Here is a 23,240-nt window from a genome sequence, read left to right as displayed (position 1 = left end):
CCAACTTATTGAAATCCACTTGAATAGTAGCTAGAACGAATATAGTATGAGCAACATTCAACAACTCCTCGACTCTTGGGTCTCATCATGTTTTTGAAATACGAAACGACTTTAGAGAAGTATTTGACGAAATTGCAAAACTTGACTTCAAATATCACTAATCTTGAATTTATTTGAAACATGGTTAATGTTAGCTTACCGCACGTTTGTTTTTTCACTTTGAGCCGCCTAGATCCTATAGTCGAGAGATAAGAAGACATTTTACTTAAAAAACGAACGAATTTTTTGCGGTTTCCGAACTTTACATTTCTAATGTTTCACTTTTTCAAGTATTGCCTCCAGAGCAAAAATGTCCAGTTCATTACACTCCATTGTAGTATTAGATACTACAAAAATAGTTTGAGTAAGATTCAACAACTCCTCGGCTCCTGGCTCACATCATATTTTTGAAATACGAAACGAATTTAGAGAAACATCTGACGAAATTGCAAAACTTGACTTCAAATATCATTAATCCTGAATTTTTTTAAATCATGGCCAACGTTATCCTGCCACAACTTTTTTTTATCACTTTGACCCGCCTAGACCCAATAGCCGAGAAATAAGAAGACATTTTACTTAAAAAACAGACGAATTTTTCGCGTTTACGAAATTTACATTTGATAGTTCACTTCTTCAAGTATTGGCCCAAAATTAAAATTTTCCAACTTATTGAAATCCACTTGAATAGTAGCTAGAACGAATATAGTATGAGCAACATTCAACAACTCCTCGACTCTTGGGTCTCATCATGTTTTTGAAATACGAAACGACTTTAGAGAAGTATTTGACGAAATTGCAAAACTTGACTTCAAATATCACTAATCTTGAATTTATTTGAAACATGGTTAATGTTAGCTTACCGCACGTTTGTTTTTTCACTTTGAGCCGCCTAGATCCTATGGTCGAGAGATAAGAAGACATTTTACTTAAAAAACGAACGAATTTTTTGCGGTTTCCGAACTTTACATTTCTAATGTTTCACTTTTTCAAGTATTGCCTCCAGAGCAAAAATGTCCAGTTCATTACACTCCATTGTAGTATTAGATACTACAAAAATAGTTTGAGCAAGATTCAACAACTCCTCGACTCCTGGCTCACATCATATTTTTGAAATACGAAACGACTTTAGAGAAACATTTGACGAAATTGCAAAACTTGACTTCTTATATCACTAATCCTGAATTTCTCTAAATCATGGCCAAAGTTAGCGTGCCAAATCTTTGTTTTATCCCTTTGAGCCACCTAGACCGATTAGTCGGGAAATAAGAAGACAATTTACATAAAAAAATACGAATTTTTTGCGTTTCCGAATTTTACTCTTTTAATGTTTCACTTTTTTCAGGTATTGACCCCAAAGCAAAAATTTCCGGTTTATAACAATCCAATTGAATGGTAGATTGTATGAAATGAGTATGGGCAACATTCAACAACTCCTCGACCCATAGGGTCACATCCTATTTTTGAAATACGAAACGACTTTAGAGAAACATTTGAAGTAATTGCAAAGCTTGACTTCATATATCATTAATCCTGAATATATTTGAATCACGGCCAACGTTATCCTGCCACATCTTTGTTTTACCACTTTGACCCGCCCAGACCCAATAGCCGAGAAATAAGAAGACATTTTACTTAAAAAACAGACGAATTTTTTGCGTTTCCGAATTTTAATTTTTTAATGTTTCATTTTTTTCAATTGGGACCCTCAAGCAAAATATCCTGGTTTACTACAATCAATGTGAATAGTAGATAATACGGAAATTTTATGATCAACATTCAACAACTCCTCGACTCATAGAGTCACATCATATTTTTGAGATACGAAACGACTTTAGAGAACCATTTGACGAAACTGCAAAACTTGACTTCATATATCACTAATCTTGAATTTCTTTGAATCATGGTTAAAGATAACCTGCCGCACGTTTCTTTTTTCACTTTCAGCCGCTTAGACCCAATAGCCGAGAAATAAGAAGACATTTTACATAAAAAGCAGACGGATTTTTGCGTTTCCCAACTTTAACTTTTTAGTGTTTCACTTCTTCAAGTATCGGCCCAAAAGCAAAATTTTCCAACATATTAAAAATTGTTTAAGTATTGGCTAGAAAAAAATTAGTATGAGCCACATTCAACAACTCCGGGACACATAGGGTCAAATCATGTTTTTGAAATACGAAAAGACTTTAGAGAAATATTTGACAAAATTGCAAAACTTGACTTCTTTTATCACTAATCCTGTATTTATTTAAATTATGACCAACTTTAGCCTGCCAGATTTTTGTTTCATCACTTTGACCGGCCAAGACCCAATAGCCGAGAAATAAGAAAACATTTTACTTATAAAACAGACGAATTTTTTGCGTTTCCGAATATTATTCTTTAGTGTTTCACTTTTTTCAAGTATTGACCTCAAAGCAAAAATTCCCAGTTTACTACAATCACTTTGAATAGTAGATACTACGAAAATATTATGAGCAACATTCAACAATTACTCGACTTCTAGGGTCACATCATATTTTTGAAATACGAAACGACTTTAGAGAACCATTTGACGAAACTGCAAAACTTGACTTCATATATCACTAATCTTGAATTTCTTTGAATCATGGTTAAAGATAACCTGCCGCACTTTTTTTTTCACTTTCAGCCGCTTAGACCCAATAGCCGAGAAATAAGAAGACATTTTACATAAAAAGCAGACGGATTTTTGCGTTTCCCAACTTTAACTTTTTAATGTTTGACTTCTTCAAGTATCGGCCCAAAAGCAAAATTTTCCAACTTATTCAAATTTGTTTAAATATTGGCTAGAACAAAAATAGTATGAGCCACATTCAACAACTCCTCGACTCATAGGGTCAAATCATGTTTTTGAAATACGAAACGACTTTAGAGAAATATTTGACGAAATTGCAAAACATGACTTTTTATATCACTAATCCTGTATTTCTTTAAATTATGACCAACGTTAGCCTGCCACATTTTTGTTTCATCACTTTGACCCGCCAAGACCCAATAGCCGAGAAATAAGAAAACATTTTACTTAAAAAACAGACGAAATTTTTGCGTTTCTGGATATTATTCTTTAGTGTTTCACTTTTTTCAATTATTGACCCCAAAGCAAAAATTCCCAGTTTACTACAATCACTTTGAATAGTAAATACTACGAAAATATTATGAGCAACATTCAACAATTACTCGACTTCTAGGGTCACATCATATTCTTGAAATACGAAACGACTTTAGAGAAACTTTTGAAGAAATTGCAAAACTTGACTTCAAAAATCATTAACCCTGAATTTTTTTAAATCATGGCCAACGTTATCCTGCCACATTTTTGTTTCATCACTTTGACCCGCCAAGACCCAATAACCGAGAAGTAAGAAAACATTTTACTTGAAAAACAGACAAATTTTTTGCGTTTACGAAATTTACATTTGATAATTCACTTCTTCAAGTATTGGCCCAAAATTAAAATTTTCCAACTTATTGAAATCCACTTGAATAGTAGCTAGAACGAATATAGTATGAGCAACATTCAACAACTCCTCGACTCTTGGGTCTCATCATGTTTTTGAAATACGAAACGACTTTAGAGAAGTATTTGACGAAATTGCAAAACTTGACTTCAAATATCACTAATCTTGAATTTATTTGAAACATGGTTAATGTTAGCTTACCGCACGTTTGTTTTTTCACTTTGAGCCGCCTAGATCCTATAGTCGAGAGATAAGAAGACATTTTACTTAAAAAACGAACGAATTTTTTGCGGTTTCCGAACTTTACATTTCTAATGTTTCACTTTTTCAAGTATTGCCTCCAGAGCAAAAATGTCCAGTTCATTACACTCCATTGTAGTATTAGATACTACAAAAATAGTTTGAGCAAGATTCAACAACTCCTCGGCTCCTGGCTCACATCATATTTTTGAAATACGAAACGAATTTAGAGAAACATCTGACGAAATTGCAAAACTTGACTTCAAATATCATTAATCCTGAATTTTTTTAAATCATGGCCAACGTTATCCTGCCACAACTTTTTTTTATCACTTTGACCCGCCTAGACCCAATAGCCGAGAAATAAGAAGACATTTTACTTAAAAAACAGACGAATTTTTCGCGTTTACGAAATTTACATTTGATAATTCACTTCTTCAAGTATTGGCCCAAAATTAAAATTTTCCAACTTATTGAAATCCACTTGAATAGTAGCTAGAACGAATATAGTATGAGCAACATTCAACAACTCCTCGACTCTTGGGTCTCATCATGTTTTTGAAATACGAAACGACTTTAGAGAAGTATTTGACGAAATTGCAAAACTTGACTTCAAATATCACTAATCTTGAATTTATTTGAAACATGGTTAATGTTAGCTTACCGCACGTTTGTTTTTTCACTTTGAGCCGCCTAGATCCTATAGTCGAGAGATAAGAAGACATTTTACTTAAAAAACGAACGAATTTTTTGCGGTTTCCGAACTTTACATTTCTAATGTTTCACTTTTTCAAGTATTGCCTCCAGAGCAAAAATGTCCAGTTCATTACACTCCATTGTAGTATTAGATACTACAAAAATAGTTTGAGCAAGATTCAACAACTCCTCGGCTCCTGGCTCACATCATATTTTTGAAATACGAAACGAATTTAGAGAAACATCTGACGAAATTGCAAAACTTGACTTCAAATATCATTAATCCTGAATTTTTTTAAATCATGGCCAACGTTATCCTGCCACAACTTTTTTTATCACTTTGACCCGCCTAGACCCAATAGCCGAGAAATAAGAAGACATTTTACTTAAAAAACAGACGAATTTTTCGCGTTTACGAAATTTACATTTGATAATTCACTTCTTCAAGTATTGGCCCAAAATTAAAATTTTCCAACTTATTGAAATCCACTTGAATAGTAGCTAGAACGAATATAGTATGAGCAACATTCAACAACTCCTCGACTCTTGGGTCTCATCATGTTTTTGAAATACGAAACGACTTTAGAGAAGTATTTGACGAAATTGCAAAACTTGACTTCAAATATCACTAATCTTGAATTTATTTGAAACATGGTTAATGTTAGCTTACCGCACGTTTGTTTTTTCACTTTGAGCCGCCTAGATCCTATAGTCGAGAGATAAGAAGACATTTTACTTAAAAAACGAACGAATTTTTTGCGGTTTCCGAACTTTACATTTCTAATGTTTCACTTTTTCAAGTATTGCCTCCAGAGCAAAAATGTCCAGTTCATTACACTCCATTGTATTATTAGATACTACAAAAATAGTTTGAGCAAGATTCAACAACTCCTCGACTCCTGGCTCACATCATATTTTTGAAATACGAAACGACTTTAGAGAAACATTTGACGAAATTGCAAAACTTGACTTCTTATATCACTAATCCTGAATTTCTCTAAATCATGGCCAAAGTTAGCGTGCCAAATCTTTGTTTTATCCCTTTGAGCCACCTAGACCGATTAGTCGGGAAATAAGAAGACAATTTACATAAAAAAGACGAATTTTTTGCGTTTCCGAATTTTAATTTTAATGTTTCACTTTTTTCAGGTATTGACCCCAAAGCAAAACTTTCCGGTTTATAACAATCCAATTGAATGGTAGACTGTATGAAATGAGTATGGGCAACATTCAACAACTCCTCGACCCATTGGGTCACATCCTATTTTTGAAATACGAAACGACTTTAGAGAAACATTTGAAGAAATTGCAAAGCTTGACTTCATATATCATTAATCCTGAATATATTTGAATCACGGCCAACGTTATCCTGCCACATCTTTGTTTTACCATTTTGACCCGCCCAGACCCAATAGCCGAGAAATAAGAAGACATTTTACTTAAAAAACAGACGAATTTTTTGCGTTTCCGAATTTTAATTTTTTAATGTTTCATTTTTTTCAATTGGGACCCTCAAGCAAAATATCCTGGTTTACTACAATCAATGTGAATAGTAGATAATACGGAAATTTTATGATCAACATTCAACAACTCCTCGACTCATAGAGTCACATCATATTTTTGAGATACGAAACGACTTTAGAGAACCGTTTGACGAAACTGCAAAACTTGACTTCATATATCACTAATCTTGAATTTCTTTGAATCATGGTTAAAGATAACCTGCCGCACGTTTCGTTTTTCACTTTCAGCCGCTTAGACCCAATAGCCGAGAAATAAGAAGACATTTTACATAAAAAGCAGACGGATTTTTGCGTTTCCCAACTTTAACTTTTTAGTGTTTCACTTCTTCAAGTATCGGCCCAAAAGCAAAATTTTCCAACATATTAAAAATTGTTTAAGTATTGGCTAGAACAAAATTAGTATGAGCCACATTCAACAACTCCGGGACACATAGGGTCAAATCATGTTTTTGAAATACGAAAAGACTTTAGAGAAATATTTGACAAAATTGCAAAACTTGACTTCTTATATCACTAATCCTGTATTTATTTAAATTATGACCAACTTTAGCCTGCCAGATTTTTGTTTCATCACTTTGACCGGCCAAGACCCAATAGCCGAGAAATAAGAAAACATTTTACTTATAAAACAGACGAATTTTTTGCGTTTCCGAATATTATTCTTTAAGGTTTCACTTTTTTCAAGTATTGACCTCAAAGCAAAAATTCCCAGTTTACTACAATCACTTTGAATAGTAGATACTACGAAAATATTATGAGCAACATTCAACAATTACTCGACTTCTAGGGTCACATCATATTTTTGAAATACGAAACGACTTTAGAGAACCATTTGACGAAACTGCAAAACTTGACTTCATATATCACTAATCTTGAATTTCTTTGAATCATGGTTAAAGATAACCTGCCGCACTTTTTTTTTCACTTTCAGCCGCTTAGACCCAATAGCCGAGAAATAAGAAGACATTTTACATAAAAAGCAGACGGATTTTTGCGTTTCCCAACTTTAACTTTTTAATGTTTGACTTCTTCAAGTATCGGCCCAAAAGCAAAATTTTCCAACTTATTCAAATTTGTTTAAATATTGGCTAGAACAAAAATAGTATGAGCCACATTCAACAACTCCTCGACTCATAGGGTCAAATCATGTTTTTGAAATACGAAACGACTTTAGAGAAATATTTGACGAAATTGCAAAACATGACTTTTTATATCACTAATCCTGTATTTCTTTAAATTATGACCAACGTTAGCCTGCCACATTTTTGTTTCATCACTTTGACCCGCCAAGACCCAATAGCCGAGAAATAAGAAAACATTTTACTTAAAAAACAGACGAAATTTTTGCGTTTCTGGATATTATTCTTTAGTGTTTCACTTTTTTCAAGTATTGACCCCAAAGCAAATATTTCCAGTTTATTAAAATCACTCTGAATAGTAGATACTACGAAAATATTATGAGGAACATTCAACAATTACTCGACTCCTAGGGTCACATCATATTTTTGCAAATTCGAAGAGAGTTTAGAGAAACATTTGACGAAATTGCAAAACTTGACTTCATATATCATTAATCTTGAATTTCCCTAAATCCTGGCCAAGATTAGCCCACGTTTGTTTTATCACCTTGAGTTTTCTAGACTCAATAGACGAGAAAAAAGATGACATTTTATATTAAAAACAGGCGAACTTTTTGCTTTTCCGAACATTACTTTTCTAATGTTTCCCTTTTTCAAGTGTTGAACCCAAAGTAAAAATTTTAGGTTTATTACAGTTCATTTGAATAGTGAAAACTACGAAAATATTATGGGCAACATTCGACAACTCCTCGATTCATAGGGTCTCGTCATGTTTTTGAAAAACGAAACGACTTTAGAGAAACATTTGATGAAATTGCAAAACTTGGCTTCATTTATCTCTAATCTCAAAATTCGTTAAATTTTGGCCAACCTTAGTCTGCCACACGTTTGTTTCATCACTTTGACCCGCCAAGACCCAATAGCCGAGAAATAAGAAAACATTTTACTTAAAAAACAGACGAAATTTTTGCGTTTCTGGATATTATTCTTTAGTGTTTCACTTTTTTCAAGTATTGACCCCAAAGCAAATATTTCCAGTTTATTAAAATCACTCTGAATAGTAGATACTACGAAAATATTATGAGGAACATTCAACAATTACTCGACTCCTAGGGTCACATCATATTTTTGCAAATTCGAAGAGAGTTTAGAGAAACATTTGACGAAATTGCAAAACTTGACTTCATATATCATTAATCTTGAATTTCCCTAAATCCTGGCCAAGATTAGCCCACGTTTGTTTTATCACCTTGAGTTTTCTAGACTCAATAGACGAGAAAAAAGATGACATTTTATATTAAAAACAGGCGAACTTTTTGCTTTTCCGAACATTACTTTTCTAATGTTTCCCTTTTTCAAGTGTTGAACCCAAAGTAAAAATTTTAGGTTTATTACAGTTCATTTGAATAGTGAAAACTACGAAAATATTATGGGCAACATTCGACAACTCCTCGATTCATAGGGTCTCGTCATGTTTTTGAAAAACGAAACGACTTTAGAGAAACATTTGATGAAATTGCAAAACTTGGCTTCATTTATCTCTAATCTCAAAATTCGTTAAATTTTGGCCAACCTTAGTCTGCCACACGTTTGTTTCATCACTTTGAGCCGCCTAGACCAGATAGGTAAGAAATAAGAAGACATTTAACTTCAAAAAACAAACGAATTTTTTTTCCGAAATTTTACATAAAGACGGTGTTATCCTGACCGCCTCCCCCGTCCGATGTGCTATGCACTGTGAGCATAGGTTTATATAAAGAAAAAGAACGCGTTATCTGCGATCGATGTAAATCTAAATGTGTTCATGGATCGTGCCTTGGAATGGCTCAGACAAACAACAAGTTTCCTTGAATGATTTTTTAGGTCTTGTCCGAGTCGTTTGCCAAATTTTACAACAGAGTTATCAGCCCTTGATAAAATATCAGCCCTTGAAATCAGATTAGAGAAAGTGGACTCACTGATTTCTAAATTTCAATCACTGAAGCTGGAGATAAATTCTCTGAAGAAACCGGATTACCCGTATCATAGAGCTGCTTTAAGAAATTGGACTGACATTACTGCTAGCGATCGTAATTCAAAGAAACAAAAAGCTGAAAGCAACGGAACCGGCAAAGATTCTTTAGACAGAAAACCAAAATTTTCAAAACGGGCACAAAGATTAATCATCAGACGACAGTCAGTGCAATTAAAAGACCACTGAAGACGCAGAATCTCTACATTGGTTGTTTAGGCAACTCTGTCCCTACGGATGATTTAAGAGAATATAGCAAGAACAAGGGATCTGATCTACTGTGTATCCGTGAAATATCTAGAGAAGATTCTCGTCTGAAACCTTTCCACCGTGTATTCAAATTCGATAATGATCATGTTGAATCTCCCGAATTCTGTCCCGAGAATGCTTCAATTTTTGGATTTTTTTTTAATCGGAAACCCAGAGAATGGCTGGCCTCTTTTGACACATGACTGTCTAATTTTAAATCTGTCAATGACCTGGTAAAAGTGTGTTAACATAATGCAAGATCAGTTCACAACAAGACCTCGCAAATAAGAAATCTGATTGAAGCTAAAGATTTCAACCTCATAGTTTCAACAGAAAGGTGGATCAAATATAACGCAAATGATGAGTTTTATCTGCAGCAGTGTTGCCCAATTAGCTATTATTACATAAGAGCAAACAGAAAAGAAAAAAGTGGCAGTGTTATATGATGGAACTTTACGTATCGATAATTAATTTAAAGTGTTTTACAAACGCGGAGGTGGCTTTTCTTGATATTACGCTGGAAAAAACAGTGCATCTTTTGCTTCGTATATAGCGTCGAGTAAATGCTAATGTACTTGTCTTTATATGTACGTATACTTTTATGTACGTATAAGTGAGTTAACATCTTTTATTGAGGAGAAACTGCTGTTCTTCAAAAAATTAATATTTGTAGGCGATATCAATATTTCTATGCTGTTATCAAATGGTGCGTCAACAATTCAGAATTAGTTTTTGGATGATATTGGTTTGCAACAGCAATTTACTCGGCCTACTCACAAAACTGGTGGAATTTTAGACTGGGTTATTATATCCGAGGAGTTTGAACTATCAGAACCTCTTGAAAATTTTTGAAACTTTGTTTTAATGAACAAAATCAGCTATGTCGATAAGATTGATCCGCTGAAAACTAAATTGGTTAGAAATCAAACGATCCTTTGCTTTGACGATGAGCTAAGAACGATGAAAAGATTGAGAACAAAATTTGAGAAAACTTACCGAAAAAATTGTAATTCTTGAGCCAAAAGCCGGTTTCTTAATTCACTATTGGAGTTTTTTGAGCTGTTTACGAAAAACAAAAGTGATTACCTCGAAAAATGTGTCGCTTGTGAATATAAGCGTTTTAGGTATTCTATGCTGCAGCAACTCTCAGGGAAAAAAGGATGTGTGCCGCAGTCACTGAGGTAGCCTGAATGTCTAGCAAAGAAGTTAAAAGCTTTCTCTGTAAACAAAATAGAAACCGTATTCGTTTCACTTCCTCTAACGAATGGTTCATTCTAAAATTGAATGATTCACATACAATCACCCCGGACAATTTTCAATTTTTAACACTGAGCGATTTGAAATTACTTCTACCAAAAATTTCGAACAGTACCGCACCGATTGGTGTAATACCAACAAGGTTGATTTGTTTCACAAATTCTCCAGACTAGTTCATTAATTTAACTCTCCGGACAGGATACTTCCCAAAACCTTTCAAACAGGGAGTCATGAGGCCGCTCTTAAAGAACTCTATACTTAAACATGAGTTGTTGTCCGAGTTATCGCGCTGTGACAAATCTAAGATTCATGTCAAAGGTTATTGAAAGAGTTGTTTTAGCAGAGCAAAAAATTGGATTCCAGAAGAGCAAAATAATCTCTATTTAGGATCCAATAATCTCATGAGCAAGGAACAGAGTGCTTTTCATTGCTCGCATTAACTTAAATGGGAACAGTTTTGCTTAAAGTCTTTAACGATCTTTTTTGCAATCTAGACGAGTCGCGCTCCGTGATGTATATTGGGATAGAATTGTCCGCAGCGTTTACTATTACCGATCATCAATTTTTATTTGAAATATTTGCGACAGGGATTGGTTTGCAATCGGTTAAAGTACTGTTTCTTCAGAATTGTCTTCGCATCGTTGGCAACAATTTATCATAAATGGAACTCTTTCTGGTGATGTTAAAGTTAAGACGGATGTGCCACAAGGGTCGGTTCTTGGTCCTTTGCTTTTTTCCTGCAAAATGCTGCCTTTAAAAGATAGGCTGAAAGAACTGCAAATAAAGTCTCGTTTCTACGCTTATGATACAGTTCTTCATTTTGTATTCGGTTGGGCGCGCAGTCTATGCATGTGTGATGATATTTTGACCTCAATTCAACGTTGGTTCAGCAAGGCAAAATTGAAATAGAATGCAGATAAGAGTGAGTATCTTTTTATTCTGAAATGTAAAACTGTTAAGCATAGTCTTTTACGTCTGCCAGAAGATGGTGACTACACTGAACAGGTAAAAGTTCTAGGTTGTTATATTGATTGTCAACTTACTCTGCAACGACAGGCCAACTTCGTTTGTTCGAATTCATTTTATTATCTCCGTAAAAAATTGTGGTCAATTCGTGATCAAGTTAAACATCAGTCCTAATTGAGTTATTTAGAGTTTTAGTGCTATCACGTGTTGACTATTGTAATTCTCTTTATTATGGTCTGCCAAACTTTTTGTTAGCAAAACTTCACTGAGTAATGAAATCTGCCACGCGTTTGATTTTTCGATTGACACCTTCGACACCAACCTCGTCGTACCCGAAGCGGCTACACTGGTTGCCAATTAGCCAACGCATTGTGTTCAAAATCCTATTGTATGCGCATCGCTTTGTACATCAGCCTGGCAAACGCCCACTATATTTATAGGAACTAATGAAACGAAACACGATGGTTACAAGGTCTCAATTTAGTTTACAATTTACTTTAAGTAAACTGTTAATATGTGATCTAATTTAGACTTTTACTTACACATTCTTTAAAAAAATAACTTATTCCCAAATTTCGCTCTAATTTTGGAAGACGTTCGTTCTCGCATGCTGTCGCTTTTGAGTGGAATAAACTGTCATCTGATTTGAAACTTATGCCATCGGAATTTTTTTTTCAGGCAAAAACTCAAAATTTATCTGTTTTAGTTTTACTGCACTTTTATTGAGATTTTAAATGGTGCTTAAGCCAATAATAATAACAGGTCGGTCTTTGTTGTCTCAGATTTTTTCAGGGTCCACTTCGGTGTTTTCATTAATGTATTCTTTTGTTTTTCTTTCGCCTGTACTCTATAATGCATCAAAGAAATAAACAATTCTATTCAGAAACCGGATCTTTTCCGTTTGCGTCACGTGCGTCGGGGGCGCAAATAATATGCACCCACTACGCTGGGGGCACAAAGATCACAGACACCTTAAAAACCAATACTCGGCCGACAGCCGTTTTTTAGAATACTGATCTGAAGGAATTTCAATTCTGAGGGCTGATGATTTTTAAGTATCAATGTTTAATGTGGGTTAGATATGGCGGCTAACGATCTGTTCAATGAATATACCGCAATCCCTATTGTAACAAGACTTTATACGACAGCTTGTGTGGGGACTACAATAGCTGTTCAGTTGGATGTTGTCAGCCCTTTTCAATTGTATTTCAATCCGGAACTCATCATTTATCGTTATCAGGTAGCCAACTTGATACCAGTGACTACATTGTCAAGTCAAATTTTGAAAATTGATCTCATTGAACCGCAAATGAAATGAGGATTGGAAACTCTGATCTAAGTATAAAAGTTCTGAACATCTGAGAAACAAAAATGTTTAGTGTTAAACTGCGACTTGACATAAGCCCAATCTTCTATTTTACATCCCCAATCAGACGATAGAATCAAAAATTATCTCAAAACTTTTTCCATGCCACAGCAAATACATGGAACAATGTACCTAAACCCTTACTAATGTTAGCTTTAAAATAACAAAACTGAAAGAGCGTTGAAAAAGCTTTTTTCTCGACTGGAATCTTCCCGGAGTTAACGGGAATTTTGGGCTAATTGCATCAACTCGGGAACTGAAAATCGAGCCGCCTGAGGGCAGATAAAAATTGAACGAGCAAAATTGATAAAATTTGTGTAAGAAGTAATGTTTTATTGGTGTAGTTCTGGCGTTTGTTCACCAACTTCCTGTTCTTTGGGACTCTGGGCTTCACATTCCTGTTTAACATCATATTCATCTACCGTTACTGCCGCATGTTGGAAGAGAACTCATTCAGAGGTAGAACCGGTGACTTCGTCTTCATGTTCGTTTTCGGAGCCACTCTTATGATGGTACGTTTTTAATTAAAATACACTTCAATTGAAATAAAAAACAAATTGAATTGAAATTATTGTGCACATGCTAATCCAACTATGGCAGTTTTTAACTAATTTTTCTGTTTTTTGTATTCATTTTGGTTTTAGTTACTAGAAAAGGTCTTTTATTCTCCATCAGGAATGTTAATTTTGTTTTATTATTAGCCGCCGTCAGCCTCTCAACGGCTATTAATTAGGCGCTCTCCTTTTTACAAACCAAAAATTGGCGTTCTGTCTTTTTTGTTAGATGTTTCCCCACATTTTTAATGACTTTGATGTTTCAAACAGGTAAGACCCAGCAGGCTTTAAGTTTCATTAGAGGCTCAAAGCTGACTTGAGTAGTTCTTCAAGTGCCTAGAGTGTTTCAGCTGCTGGAAATGCCTTATTTGAGGGCTAAAAGGTCATTTCAAGGAGTTCTCGAACCCAAGGAGTTTTTATTGTGTGATTAGTCTTAAATTGACGTTTGTCAAAGTTGATAATGGTCTTATGCAAAATAACATGATCATTTTTCTTTTTAATTGTTCTGGGACGAAGTTTAAAAGGTTAAAAGATCCTTTTTAGGAGTTTTTGAGCCCAAAATGTTGTAATTTTTTTTGTCATTTTTCAAATTTTGTTAGACCAATCATCTAAAATTAAGGCTGGTTAAAGTTGATAATGGTCTTTTGCAAGACATAAGTTCTTATGACCATTTCAAGAGCTAGATGTTCTAGTAATCTAAACAAATACACGCAAATTTATACTAATTTTCACAATTTTTTTCAGGCCTTTGTCATTTTTTAGCCCTAGGTGTCAAGGAACCTCCTTTAGGGTTTTATAATAGATAACTGCACAGTTTCTAGGGGTAATGGAATGGTTTTCAACAGTTTAACGTCACGAATTTTAGCGTTTTTGACAATTATTGTCCTTATCCAAACTTTTTCAGACCGGGGCTCAGAAGACATCCTTAAAGGTTTTATAATAAGTTAATAAAATTTTCTTTTTGGCCATTGTATAGTTTTCAACTTTTCAATATCGTAAATTTTTGCAGTTTGATAAAATTTGCAAACTTTTTGTCATTTCTTAGGTGTCTCCAGCCTCAAGAGCCAACAAATCTCCGCTAGGTTTTGATAATAGGTTACTGTATAGCTTCTAGATCTACTAGATTTTAATTTCACGATTTTTAGCATTTTTTGTCAAAATTTGATTTTTTTTCATATTTTGGGCATTTGTCATTATTCAGGTTTTTCCAGCCTCCGTTAGGGTTTGATAATAAGTTAGTACGACTTTTTATTAGCTATTGATTAGTTTTCAAATTTTAGTACCACAAATTTCAGCAGTTTTTTGATAAAATTTGTTCCCTCATAGTGTTTGTTGATAGGTTACTGCATAATTGTTAGATGTAATGGAATGTTTTTCAAGATTTTAATATCACGAGTTTTAGCAATTTTTTAAAAATTTTTGCATGTTTTTCAAATTTGTGGATATTTTTGATTTTTTTCTGGGCCCAGAGAGCTTCTCCAAGGTTTGATAATAAGCTGCTGCATAGTTTGGAGTTAATGGAATGGGTATCAATATTTAAGTGGCTCGAGTTTTAGCATTTTTTGAGGAAATTCAATTTTATTTACTGGGAAATTATTATCATTTTTACAAGTTTATGGATTTTTATGAACCAGTGAAACTAATTAAGGCTTGGAATAGGGATACTGGATAGTCTCATGAGACAGTGAAATGGTTCTGAAAATATTAATATCACAGTTTTTAGCAATATTTTGTTAAAATTTGCAATTGTTTTTAAAAATTTTTGACAATTTTTGTACTATTCTGAGTTTAAAGGCCGCTAAATCGTTTCTAGTTACTGACGAAGCCAAAAGTTTGGCGATCATTTGAGAGCAATTCGGCCGACGTTAGTTGGTTATGTTTACCTTGTTTTGCTCACTAAGACAAAGACTGTCAATGTGTACCTTTTGTTCCTTCCTTGTTCTTTCAAAACCCGATAGGCGTCAAGGTGGCTAACTGGTACTTTTTCCAAAAATTTGGCGGTTACGTTGAGAAGTTTCTGTTCAGAATCGTAACATAATATTTTGACGGAAAGCGCTAAAATTTTCTCACATTTTTGCCTCAGGGGCTTCAAAACTTTGTCTAAGGTGTGATGATATGTTACTGCATAGTTTTTATTGGTAATTAACTTGGTATCAACATTTTAATATCAAAAGTTCTGGCAATTGTTTTATAAATTTTTGCAATTTTTCTGATTTTTTTTCAAATAGTTTGTCTTCTCTCCAGTGTTTCTTGGCTCAACGACCATCCTCTGGGGTTTGATTGTTTAGTACCGCATAGTTACTAGGGGCATTAGAATGATGTTCAAAGATTTTAGTATCACGAATTCTTGCTTTTTTGATAAAATTTGCTTTTTTTCAATTGAAAAAGAATTGTCTTATTCCTACTTTTAGTTGATCTGAGCCAATGAAATATTTAAAGGTTCAATTTGTTATACTGGAGGACCTCTGGAAACAATGAAATGGTTTGGAAGATGTTTTTGACGAGGTTTTGCAACACTTTATTAAAATTTGCTGTTTTCAAATTTTTTGAAATTTTGTCATTGTATTGATCTGAGTTTAAGGGCCAATGAAACTTCTTTAGTTCTTTTAGATTTTAGATGGATATCTGGTGAAATTCCAGAGGCAAAAATCGTGTTGTAATGTTTAAAATTTGCGAAATTGAGAAACATTATTTAATTTCAGCAATTCTCATGTTTCTTTGTAAGATGTTTTCACACATTTTTCATGACTTTGATATTTCAACATGGGATAAACAGGAAAGGATCAGAAGGCATAAGTTTTATTAGAAGCCCATAGTTGGCTTTAGTATTTCATCAAATGTTTGGAGTGGAGCAAATGCTGGCAATGCCCTGTTTCAAGGTTAAAGGGTCATTTTTAGGAGTTTTCGAGAACAAATGGCTTAATTTTTGACGTTTTTTTGTCATTTTCCGTGTTTTTTGTTTGATCAGTTTTGATTTGGTGTTTGTCAAAGTTGATAGAGTTTTGCAAGACATAGTTACGTTATTGATCATTTTGAGCCATGTGTGAGGGTAGTTCAAAGATAAACAAGCAAACTGTTACTTATTTTTGCAATTTTTTCCACGTTTTTGAAAGTTGTTGTCATTTTGTTTTGCAGCCTCAGGGGTCAGGGAAACTCCTCGGGGGTTGATAATAGGCTGGTGTCAACATGATCTTTTAAGATTTAAATATCACTTTTAGCAATTTTCTTGTAAAACTTGCAATTTTCAAGTTTTTTTTGTAAATTTTTGTAGTTTTTCGAGTATTTTTTTACCCAGTTTCCAGGGAACTTCATTCAGGGTTTGATTGTTTTCTACTGCATAGTTGTTTTGGGGACTGGTATGCTTTTCAAGATTTTAATGTCCCGACTTCTGGTATTTTTGATACAACTTCAAATTTTTCAGGTTATTTTAAACTGTTTGTAATTTTCTGATGCAACTTGAATTTTTCAAGTGATTTTAAAGTTTCGAGCAATTTTTTTTATTTTCTCGAGCCTCGGCTTCCCAAAAACCTCCTTTAAAGTTTCATAATAGTTTACGGCATAGCTTTTGGCGGCAATACAAGTGTTCAACATGTGCTGTTTTTTGTTTTTTTTTTGAAAGATTGTCTTTTTGAGTTTCTCCAGCCTTGCAACCTCCTCCAAAAGTTCAAAAATAGGTTATTAGTTTATAGTGTCAATGCAATGGTTTTTAACAATTTGTTAAGGCAACCTCCTCCAGGGTTTGATAGTTTGTTACTGCTTAGATCTTTTGGGGCAATGGGATGGTTTTCGAGATCTTAATATCACGAATTTTACTAGAAAATTTTAGAAAATTTTTTTACTTTTTAAGAAAAATTGATAATTTAGATTTACTCGAGCCTCGCCACCCCGACAGCCTCTAAAAATTGATAATAGGTTACTGTATAGTTTTGCGTGGCCGTGGAACGGTTTTCAACATTTGTACTTGATTGGACGTCGCAAATAAAAAACCTTGACAATCTATTACGAAGGTAACCCGAACTGCGGAAGCTGTTCGAATCTGCACAAAGAAAATCCTGTTCGTAGTTGAAATCATTACCTTTTGTCTTAAAACATTAACTCTTTATCTCAACAGATTTGACTAAATTTAAAGTTTTGGCAATTTTTTATTTTCTCGAGTCTCGGCGCCCCATAAACTTCCTCAAACCTTCTTGTCTCAGCGGCCATCCTCTAGGATTTGATTGTTTGTTAGTGCATAGTTATTAGGGGCAATAGAATGATGTTCAAAGGTTTTAGAATCACAAATTCTTGCTTTCTTTGATATAATTTGCAGTTTTTTTCAATTGAAAAAGAATTGTCTTATTCCTAGTTAATTGATCTTTTGGCCAGCAAAATCTTTAAGGGTTGAAGTTGTTATACTGAATAGCCTCTGGAAACAATGAAATAGTTCTGAAGATATTTTTGGCGAGGTTTTGCAACACTTTATTAAAACTTGCTATTGTTTTCAAATTTTTTGAAATTTTTGTCATTTCATTGATCCGAGTTTACAGGCCAATGAAAATTCTTTTGGATTTCAAATACGTATCTGGAAAAATTCCAGGGGCAAAAATTGGGTTCGAATGTCTAAAAGTTACGAAATTAATAAACTTTTTTTAAATGTTGCAATTCTCATATTTGCTATGTTTCTTCGTAAGATGTTCTCACACATTTTTCATGACTTTGATATTTCAAAACGGGATAAACGGGAAAGGCTCAGAAGGCATAAAGTTTTATCAGAAAGACACAGTTGGGTTTAGTCTTCTATCAAATGTTTGGAGTGGAGCGGTTGCCGGAAATGCCCTATTTCAGGGTTAAAAGGTCATTTTTAGAGTTACCGAGAACGAAATGGTGCAATTTTTCAGTTATTTTTGTCATTTTCAGTGTTTTTTGTTCGATCAGTTTTTCAAAGATGATAAAGGTCTTCTGCAAGACATAATTACATTTTTGATCATTTTATGAGCCATATGTGATGGTACCTCAAAGATAAACACGCAAACTGTTCCCTTTTTTGCAATTTTTTTTCCACGTTCTTGAAAATTGTTGTCATTTTTTTGCAGCCTCAGGGGTCAGCGAAACTCCTCGGGGGAATGATAATAGGCTGGTGCATTTCTAGTGCCAACACGATCTTTTCTGTTTTTTAATTTCTCGAGGCTCGTCGCCCCAAAAACCTCCTCTAAAAATTGATAATAGATTACTGCATAACTTTTGGTGGCAAGGTCTTTTTTGAGTTTCTCCAGCCTCAGGAGTCTTGCAACCTCCTCCAAAAGTTCAAAAATAGGTTATTAGTTTATAGTGTCAATGCAATGGTTTTTTTTTTGTCATTTTCCGTGTTTTTTGTTCGATCATTTTGACTTGATTTTTGTCAAAGTTGATAGAGTTCTCTTGCAACACAATTACATTTTTGATCATTTTATGAGCCATATGTGATGGTACTTCAAAGATAAACACGCAAACTGTTACTTATTTTTGCAATTTTTTTCACGTTCTTGAAAATTGTCGTCATTTTTTGTTTTGCACCCTCAGGGGTCAAGGAAACTCCTCGGGGGGTTGATAATAGGCTGGTGCACAATTTTAAGTGGCAACATGACCTTTTCAGATTTTAATATCACCACTTTTAGCATTTTTTTTGTTGAAACTTGCAACTGTCAAAATTTTTGTAGTTTTTTTGATTATTTTTTACCCAGTTTCAAGTGAAATTCATCCAGGGATTGATAGTTTATTACTGCATAGTTGTTTTGGGGCAATAGCATGCTTTACAAGATTTTAATATCCCGATTTTTTGTAATTTTTCAAGTTATTTTAAACTTTTTGTAATTTTTTGATGCAACTTGAATTTTTCAAGTGATTTTATTTTTTGAGCATTTTTTTATTTTCTCGAGCCTCGGCTTCCCAAAAACCTCCTTCAAATTTTATAATAGGTTACGGAATAGTTTTTGGTGGCAATGCAAGTGTTCAACATTTTTAAATGTGCTGTTTTTGTTTTTTTTTTGAAAGATTTTGTCTTTTTGAGTTTCTCCAGCCTCAGGGGCCTTGCAGCCTCCTCCAAAGTTCAAAAATAGGTTAATAGTTTATAGTGGCAATGCAATGGTTTTTAACAATTTAATAAGACCAATCTTACTCATTTTCATAAAAACCTGTTTTTATGAGATTTTTTGTTTTTAAACCTTGTCCTTTTTTAGTTTTTCAGGCGCAGGGGCCAGAGAAACTCTTTCAGGGTTTGATGAAATATTAGCGCATATTTTTTAGTTGCAATGTATTGTTCTCAACATTTTACATCAGTCACTGTTTTCATATTTGACTTAACTCACTGTTTCAACTGAACGGATTTTAATTCCTTTCTTGCATTAAATTACATAAGTTCAAAGTCAAAACAGCAATATCAAAAGAAGCAGAATAAGCATATAAAGCCTGGTCATTAAGTCCTAGTGCATTAGGTTATCAAAATTCTGTAAGCAACCGGGAGCTAGCATTAATATTATGATTAATAGCTTTAGTTTAGAAAGCTGAATTGAGCTTAATTTTAGAATCTAACCAAATATTCATTAAAATTTAGAAAAGTTTTAGAAAAGTTATGCAAATATCTTTTTTTCTTTTCCAATCCAAATCTGCGTCAAGCGGGTCAACGCAGGATGTTTTTCGGCAATTTGCTGGCTATGTTTGATAATTGATTTTTTGGCGTAATAAAGTTTTTGAACTTCATTGCAAATATACATAAAAAATACATACACAAATACATATATGTATATACATACATAGAAAGTTTTTTCATAAAGGCATTTTTAAAGTTTCTTTTGCAGTATATTTCAATGTTTCGAATCTTTGATTGTTGTTTTCACTTTTTTATCTGTACGGGAGAAGTGCCATTTAATTTTTCCGAATGCCAATGGCAAATAATGCAATGTTTCTGCTGTTGCTTATCACAGTTTTCTAGTTTGATTTCTTAACTGTCAAAAATCAAGAAGTTGTCTTTTAGTTTTTTTTGCAAATGTTCTATATTCTCCACGTTCTGGCATTTATCATTCTAGCTCTCTCAGAATGATAAATGCTCGAAATTAGGCTTGTTCTCAGCTTTTGTCATTTGGTTAGCAATTATTTTTAAACAAAACAGCAGTGAGAATTTGCTAGAGTTCCGTTTTCAAATTTATTACATTTTATTGCATTCTGCGAATATTCTTGGGGCCTCAGTTTTACTTTTAAACGATTTGATTTCGACTATTATTGTTTCTTTTGTCTTTTAAAAAAATTAATTTAATTTCGCGATATGAATTAATTTTGTATGTCATATCTCCAACAAAAAACAAGTTAATTTTGTTATTATCTTAATTGCAGTGACTTCAAAACAATAAACGTAATAGTTTATTGATTCCTAATTTATAGTATTTTCTTTCAAAGTTCATTTTGGTTTCTAACAATATCTTCCTTATGCTTTCACCTTGTCTTTTTGGGTATTACAGAGTCCTATTGATTGCAGAGTCCTATTTTTTTCAAGTCGAGAGTCATGAGTTATTTCGCGACAGTTTTTAGCCCTGTCATTCCAAAAGTTTTGGTCATTTTTGGGAATTGCATAATGCGGTTTTAAAATCAAGTTTAACGGTTTCCAGATTTCGGTGAATTGATCTGTCAAAATTGCTCTCTACTTTTTAAATATTTTTATAGCATCAAAACTGAATGATGCAGTAATCGTTTTTACTTTAAATTGCTACCTTGATGTTGTGCAAATTTTTGGTGGTGAAAACGATGTAGATTTTAGCAATTTTTTAGTCAAATCTGTTGAGATAAAGAGTCAATATTTTAAGACAAAAGGTAATGATTTCAACTGCGAACGGGATTTTCTTTGTGCAGATTTCTATAGCTTCCGGAGTTCGGGTTATCTTTCTAATTCATTGTAAAGGTTTTTTTTACGACAATATGACGTCCAATCAAGTACAAATGAGGTCCAACGACATTCAAATATGATTTTTATTCATGCGCGTGATTTTTTAAATTATGTTGAAAACCGTTCCATGGCCACCAAAAACTATACAGTAACCAATTATCAAACCTTAGAGGAGGCTGTCGGGTCGGTGAGGCTCGATTAAATCTATAAATTATAAATTTTTCTTCAAAAGTTGTATAAAAATAGTAAAATTTTTCAGAGGATGGCCGTTGAGACAAGAACATTTATTGGAGGTTTTTGGAGCGCCGAGGCTTGATAAAATCGAAAAATTGCCAAAAGTATTAAATTAACTTAAAAAAATTTTAAGTTTTATCAAAAAATTAAAAATATTTTAAAATAACTTGAAAAATTTCAAGTTGTATAAAAAAATTACAAAAGTTCGGGATATCAAAATCTTTCAAGCATGCCATTGCCCCAAAACAACTATGCAGTAATAAACTATCAAACCCTGGATGAAGTTCCCTTGAAACTGGGTAAAAAAATAATCAAAAAACTACAAAACTTTTTAAAAAAATTGAAAGTTGCAAGTTTCAACAAAAAATTGCTGAAAGTCGTAATATTAAAATCTGAAAAGATCATGTTGCCACTTGAAATTATGCACCAGCCTATTATCAACCCCCGAGGAGTTTCCCTGACTCCTGAGGGTGCAAAACAAAAAATGACGACAATTTTCAAGAACGTGAGAAAAATTTCAAAAGAAGTAACAGTTTGCGTGTTTATCTTCGCAGTACCATCACATATGGCTCATAAATTGATCAAAAATGTAATTATGTCTTGCAAAATACCTCTATCAAATTTGACAAAATTCATTTCAAAACTGATCAAATAAAAAACACGGAAAATGACAAAAACGTGAAAATCTCCCTTTTCTCGAAAACTTCTAAAACTGACCTTTTAACCTTGAAATAGGGCATTCAAAGCAACTGCTCCACTCCTGATTTGATGAAAGACTAAAGCCAACTGTTGGCTTCTAATAAAACTTTATGTCTTCTCGGCCTTTCCTGTTAATCCCGTTTTGAAATATCAAAGTCATGAAAAATGTGTAAAAACATCTTAGAAAGAAACATAGCAAAAAAATGAAATTCCGAGAATTTAAAAAAGTTTTTTAATTTCGCAACTTGTAAACGTTCGATCCCAATTTTTGACTCTGGAATTTCTCTAGACATCTGTCTAAAAGAACTAAAGAAGCTTCATTGGCCCGTAAACTCAGATCGATAAAATGACAAATTTTCATAAAATTCAAAAACAATAGCAAATTTCGATAGTGTTGCGAAACCTCGCCGAAAAAATCTTCAGAACCATTTCATTGTTTCCAGGGGCTATTCAGTATTACAACTTGAACCTTTAAAATTTTAATTGGCTCCAAGACCAATTAACTAGGATCAAGACAATTCTTTTTCAATTGACAAGAAACTGCATATTTTATCAAAAAAAGCAAAAATTTGTGATACTAAAACCTTTTAACATCATTCTATTGCCCCTAATAACTATGCACTAACAAACAATCAAATCCTAGAGGATGGCCGCTGAGACAAGTAGGTTTGAGGAAGTTTATGGGGCGCTGAGGCTCGAGAAAATAAAAAAGTGCTCAAAACTTTCAAATAACTTGAAAAATTCAAGTTGCATCTGAAAATTACAATTATTTTAAAATAACTTGAAAAGTTTCAAGTTGTATTAAAATAATTACAAAAATTTGAGATACTTAAATCTTGTACAGTATGCCATTGCCCCCAGACAACTATGCAGTGATACACTATCAAACCCTGGATGAAGTTCCCTTGAAACTGGGTAAAAAGATAATCGAAAAAACTACAAAAGTGTACAAAAAAA

The 23,240-nt window shown here is 33.5% G+C and overlaps 1 protein-coding gene across 2 annotated transcripts in view; it reads left to right on the top strand.

Moving 5' to 3' along the window:
- Window positions 1–23,240, top strand: part of LOC142345496 (derlin-2-like) — a 183,930-nt gene that overhangs the window by 127,557 nt on the left and 33,133 nt on the right. For both annotated transcript variants that reach the window (XM_075397565.1, XM_075397566.1), the window contains exons 2-3: window positions 12,595–12,779; window positions 13,250–13,417. In XM_075397565.1, coding sequence (XP_075253680.1) covers window positions 12,621–12,779; window positions 13,250–13,417 — 327 coding nt within the window. In that variant the 5' untranslated portion in view covers window positions 12,595–12,620. The remainder of the gene's footprint in view (window positions 1–12,594; window positions 12,780–13,249; window positions 13,418–23,240) is intronic.

The sequence above is a fragment of the Convolutriloba macropyga genome, chromosome 9 (genome assembly GCF_964194025.1).
Source record: "Convolutriloba macropyga chromosome 9, txConMacr16.3, whole genome shotgun sequence".
Classification (NCBI taxonomy): Eukaryota; Metazoa; Xenacoelomorpha; order Acoela; family Convolutidae; genus Convolutriloba; species Convolutriloba macropyga.
The sequence above is the reverse complement of the archived record's forward strand: the minus strand, read 5'-3'. Positions and strand labels throughout refer to the sequence as shown.